The sequence below is a fragment of the Propithecus coquereli genome, unplaced genomic scaffold, assembly GCF_000956105.1.
Source record: "Propithecus coquereli isolate 6110/MARCELLA unplaced genomic scaffold, Pcoq_1.0 Scaffold120, whole genome shotgun sequence".
Classification (NCBI taxonomy): Eukaryota; Metazoa; Chordata; class Mammalia; order Primates; family Indriidae; genus Propithecus; species Propithecus coquereli.
Genome location: NW_012136081.1, coordinates 677797 through 683707, shown reverse-complemented (window position 1 = coordinate 683707; position 5911 = coordinate 677797). Strand labels below are relative to the sequence as shown.

Here is a 5911-nt window from a genome sequence, read left to right as displayed (position 1 = left end):
CTATTCCAAGTACTAACATTAGAATGAGTTATCTATTGCTGTGGTACAAATTACCTCAAAACATAGTAACATAAAACAGGAATTCGTGCAGTGTTTCATGAATTCTCTACTTGATAGTCTCTCCAAGTTTGCAATCAAGGTATTTTATATATTATTAATAATAAAAAAGTAGGAATGTGAATGAATGATTTATATATGTTCATTATTCACTTTTCTCTATAAATACTTTAACATACACTTATTGATGTCCAGATACACCTTTCCCCTTAAGAGTCCAATGTAGGAGGGTGACTTGGTTAGAAATGACTCTACTGCAATTTATAAAGTCTGTATTAAATGGAAGGGAAAAAGAATCTCAGGTTAAAGGTTATGTGACAAATAAACAGTCTGCATTGTCTTCTTTTATCAGGTGGCTTGTGGAGTCTGCTCAGTGGCTGATTATCTACAATCAGCTAGATGAGGGCTTAAAGGAACTTAGAAGAGTTGCACACATAAATGGAAAAAAGAATGCTGGAGAGACCCTGACCATTGAGGTGATCTGGAAAGGGGAGCTGGTCACGAGGAGCAAATGAAAACATGACCTTACAATCACACTAGTCTGGGTTCCTGGGGTAACTACACGTCTAGAATTAGGATTCTGTGGGTGGGACCTTACATCTCTGTCCTGGTTGCCCACCAATTCATCATTGGGGGTTGGGGCGAGCACTGAAAACACCATCGTTTCTTTTGTCTTTTGCGAGGATTTGGACATAGATATCAGAGAAGTTCATATAATTCACTTATGTGCACTTGTGCACATGTTCAGTGGCAGAAGTGCACGTAATTATCAGAACAAGTTGGTCATCATGTTTTCATGCTCTTATCCTAGACATGTAGGGGAAAGACACTGGCACACAATTCATTTCCCACTATTCAGTAACTCTTGTGCCTTCTAGGGGACATAGGAAAGCCAATGAAGGAAAGGGAAATTAACCATGCAGAAGAAAGATTTAAAAGTTTGATTTTAATTTTATGCATTGATTCACTAACTCAATAAATATTGATTGAGCATCAAATATAAGTGAAATACTGTTCTACACAATGTCAATATGATATGTCCGTAAAATAGATTAAAATCCCTTTTTGGCATTTACATTGTCCTCATTAGAGGGTACTAATGTGCCTGAGTAGGAAAACTGAGATTTTTTTTTTGAAGTTAGCCTCCACATGACTGGAATCCAGGTACTGGTATGGTTCATTCTAGCACTCTTTCATTTCTTCAAAAAAAATACGTACATCTTGCCAGTCTGGAGACAGATATTAACCAGAGAATAAGTCAGATACTCTGCCCTCAAAGAACATGAATTTTACTATGGAATATAGAAATTAAAAGACCATTATCATATAAAATAAGTGCTATGATAAGGTTACATGCAGACTATTTTTGAGAGAACACGGATGCAGTAACCACTCCAGCTTTAATGAGCCAGAAAAGGGTTGTCACTTAGCTGGTAAGAAGGGAGAGGAAAGGCATTTCAGCCATCACAGGGACTGGTTGTTACAGGCACAACTGACAGATGGCCAATATCAGTCCTGAGAGAGAGCAAATGCCATATAGAAAAAAATTTCAAGAAAGGAAAACACAATGCTTCTACCCTCTGGCCCCAAAGATTCCATCCTTCTGACTTGATGAATAAGTTGCCACATGCCTAATGTCCAGAAAAGTATTAATATTATTTCATGTGGACCACATCCAGAGTCTTACATTTAAATGAGGTCTGAGTGTGGATGAGACTACTTATATGTAGTTCTCTAACTATTGCACCTTGTTTTTGTACATCTGTGAAACTTACGAGTCAGGATGCCTGTCCCCAACACATCCAACATACAGTGGGGACACCTATTGCATGGAGTGACTAACGTACACAATACCGTTCAAAAGAGGGGGAGATGCGAGGCACAAGGAGTTCAGAGCAATTATAAAATCCAGCTAGACAAATGTTAGCAGTTCCTTGAGTAGGTCTCAGGGCAGAGAAGAGGAAAGCAACTTCACTCTCAGCTACAGCCTCTTGCCTCCTGGGTCCAACCTCTGAGTTGACTTTCCTCTTTCATGAAAGATAAAACCTGTGTGCAGCTGAATAGGATTCTCAACCAGCTTCCAACAGTAGCATATTGGGGACTGCACAGCCCTTCTCACTTCTCTCTGTCACTTGCAGTCAAGTTGGCAGCGTTTTTTTTCATAAAGACTTCTATAAAACATTGTAGAGCCCTGTGAATCTCATCGGGGTTCATTTTGTCAGACAAGATCTGCAATTCACAATAACATCTTTGACATAAGCTCTTCTCTGCTTTGGGCTCCTGCTGAGAGGATGGAGAGACAGTGCACCTAAGTATCCTATAGACCCTATTGTTTGATTGAGAATCACATCCTTAATGTCTTTGAAGGGTCCTTTCTGAAAATTATACTGATCCTTTGATCTTTCTGAGATCTTGAGAAACGTTGTGTAGTCACATGCTGGACTTTATCTCTAGATTAAGTTTTATCTCTAGACTGTGTTTTCCTGACCTTGCTCCAAAGCCATTTCTTAATGTTAGTGGCATTTGTCATTTGGAGAGGCTGAGAGCTCCTAGTTCCTTTTGTTACCAAAATTTAGGCACTTGTCCCCGAGGCTGCGTCAGAAGAATGAGAACAAGTGAACTGAGGAAATGGAAGGATAAGTTTATTAATTTGCCTACAATGAGGAGGTTGGCAGACTCCCATCTTAAAGTACCAAGGTCCTGCCTCTGAGCAGAAATACAGAGCTTTTAAAGGGGATGTTTTCAGCTTAAGTCTAATGCTGTTCAACTATACTTGATCGTTCTGATTTATCCCATCTTCAGCTAAGATGATCTGGTGACCTCCACCTGGACAAATCCCTTGAGCCACCTCCTGTGGTACAAAGAACAAAGAACACTCCCCTGCCCCTCCTGACCACTGTCCTGAGGCAGGGATACAGGTTTTAATTCCCAAAAGAGAGGGGAGTTTTTAGAGAGACACAAAACATTTTTTCCTTTTTCAGACCATTACCCCTGTTACAACTTTGTTTAAAAATTTTCCTCTGTTTACCTCGTTCCTCTTGCTTTTGTTACTAGCAGGAAGAAGAAATCAGGAGGAATCTTCAACATCTTGATTGCAAATCAGCTTAGCTAGATAATCAAGTTCACTGAATACATGTCCTATTTTCTACATGAATGCACATGATAATATTGTTAAATTTCTACCACTACATAAGAAGCACTCCTGGTCTACTAGTTTTTAGTAACATGTTTCTGACTCCCTATTCGGCCCTCAAAAGCAGCCTGCTCTCAAGGTTTAGATTTTTACTATAATTGTTCAAGGCAATATATGCTTTCTCTATCACAGTCTCTAAAAATCCCATCAGCCTCCTCCCACTGCCAATTCCAAATAGAGTCTGAAATTTTTAGCTATTTGTTACAGCAACACTTTATTCTAAGTACTAACATTAGAATGAGTTATCTATTGCTGTGGTACAAATTACCTCAAAACATAGTAACATAAAACAGGAATTCGTGCAGTGTTTCATGAATTCTCTACTTGATAGTCTCTCCAAGTTTGCAATCAAGGTATTTTCTGGGACTGTGATATCACCCGAAGTCTCCACTAGAGAAGAATGTATTAATACTTTCAAGCTCACTCACATGGTTTTTGGAAGGATGAAGTTCCTTTCAGATGGTTGGACTAAGGACCTCATTTCCTGTCACGTGGATCCCTCCAACATGACACAGTGTTTCTTTAAGATGTACAGCTGGAGAGGGCATCCAGCACCACTGGAAGTCACAGTCTTTATAATCTACACATAGAAGTAGCAGCTCATCACTTTTGCTGTATTCTATTTATTAGCAGCAAGTCACTATATCCACCCCAGACTCAAGAAGAGGAGATTACACATGAGAGTATGAATAACAAGAAGTGGGGATAATTGTGGGCTAGCTTTCAAAATTACCAACCAGTTTTCATTTGAAAAAACTTCTCCTCCATCCAACCATATATTCTGTCCACTTTGATCTTAGCATCTATTCTGATATATACCTTCCTGCCAGCGTGCATCAGCTTAGAAATTGAGCACTTTGTGCATACAGGCCCTTTCCTACTCCGACAGACAAAACACTTCCCCAGGCAGATTATATATATTTTTTAACTATTTTTTATTCATTTGTTTTTTAATGTCAGCATATTACAGGGATACAAATGTTTAGGTTACGTATATTGCCTTTGCCCCAGTGGAGTCAGAGCTTCAAGCGTGTCCATCCCCCAGACGGTGTACACTACACCCATTAGATGTGAATATACCCATCGCCTCCTCCCCCTCCCACCTGACCGACGCCTGATCAGTGTTACTACTCTATGTGCACATAGTGCTGATCAGTTAATACCAATTTTATGGCAATACATAAGTGGATTAATAAAATGTGGTATATGTATGCCATGGAATTCTACAGATTATATTTTTTCTTTACTCTAGTTATTAGTCTAATAGGAGGCCAAAGATGATAGATCATGGTGGGACGAGGCAAGTATTTTCCTGCAAATATAAACTTCTGCAATATCTTTCAACAAGGCAAGAACACTAGGTTTTAACAGGGAGAAGTGACCTACTCTTTCAGCCCGAGTAGTACAAAAGAATGTGGAGATTCAACACGATCATATGCATCAACTCAGATACACCCATCCCATCATAAGTTCTACTTCCTCTCAGTCAGGGCCATGAACTTGGCAAAGGAGACCGGCCAAGGTTCAGATTTTTAGGCTTTCCTGAAGGTACTCTTAATGTTGAGTCCTGGGACTTGATCTTCAGTTTTCTGCCCTCCCCCTCAGGCGATGAGGGTCTCTTTATAAGCAGCTTGCTATATGCACCCTCTGGATTTCATATTTCACTTTATATTGGTTGTCAGTCACTATCAGTTTTCCATTATCTGTCTTCCATGCACTGATAGGCCCTTACAATAGCCACCCAATTCCAATGTCCCTCTAGTTATTATTTTTCTTGAAACCTTCAAAATCCTGAGATCATACACATGCTGATACATACTGTTCTATAACTAACCCATCCCTGTTCACCACGAGTGAAATTTTTAATACTCGTATCACAACTGCATACTCCAAGTAATACCAGTTATGAGATATTCATCAGATGATGTAGTTCTAAATTGTCACTGTAGCATTAACGTCTTTCCCTAGCTCCAGCCAGCAGCAATGATTGAAGCTTCAGTTCCTCAGGAAGTAGGAAATCAGAGATTTGTGTGCGGGAGTTTCATTGGGGAGTGTTGACAGGAACATTATCTATTAGAAGTGAGAGTATAGGATTGGACAAAAAAAAAAAAAAAAACAAAACATGCAGTTGCAACAGAGGCCCAGAGGATCTTTCAGGGAACTCTGATGCTGGAATTGCCCAACAGAGTTTCTCTGCCTTGCAGCGAGGAAGCCTGGCTTTTATATGTCTGAATTTACCAGCCATTGAATAAGGACAAGGGTATCATATTCCCCACTAGAAAGAAATTTCCTTGAGGATAGTGGACAATGTGTCTTGCTCATCCTCTAGTAGTTCGCACTAAGCCTGGCTTATTGACGTCTCATAAATGCTTGTTATTTTTGTTGTTGAAGTTTCTGAGATCCACCATGCAGCAGGAGTTGGATGAAGCCCAGAGCCAAGCATCAGTTTTTTGCTTGCTCCGTGCGCCCAGACTGCGAATGAGAGTCCTCTGCCTGAGCTTTATAAGGTAAGCTCCATTTGGTGATGATTAATTTTAAAAGATTAGTTATGCAAATTCATTTCTTCTTCCAAAAAAATTAGCAGCAGCATTGTGGAGGGCAGATTAACACATAAGAGAAGAGAAAGTGATCTCAAAGTGTATGTTTTTTTTTTTTTTTTTT

At 39.6% G+C, this 5911-nt stretch overlaps 1 protein-coding gene across 2 annotated transcripts in view; it reads left to right on the top strand.

The window, feature by feature from the left end:
* LOC105827287 (solute carrier family 22 member 24-like) overlaps positions 1-5911 on the top strand; it is a 51027-nt gene that overhangs the window by 15251 nt on the left and 29865 nt on the right. For both annotated transcript variants that reach the window (XM_012665356.1, XM_012665355.1), the window contains exons 5-6: positions 410-533; positions 5642-5757. In XM_012665356.1, the coding sequence (XP_012520810.1) occupies positions 410-533; positions 5642-5757 (240 nt within the window). The remainder of the gene's footprint in view (positions 1-409; positions 534-5641; positions 5758-5911) is intronic.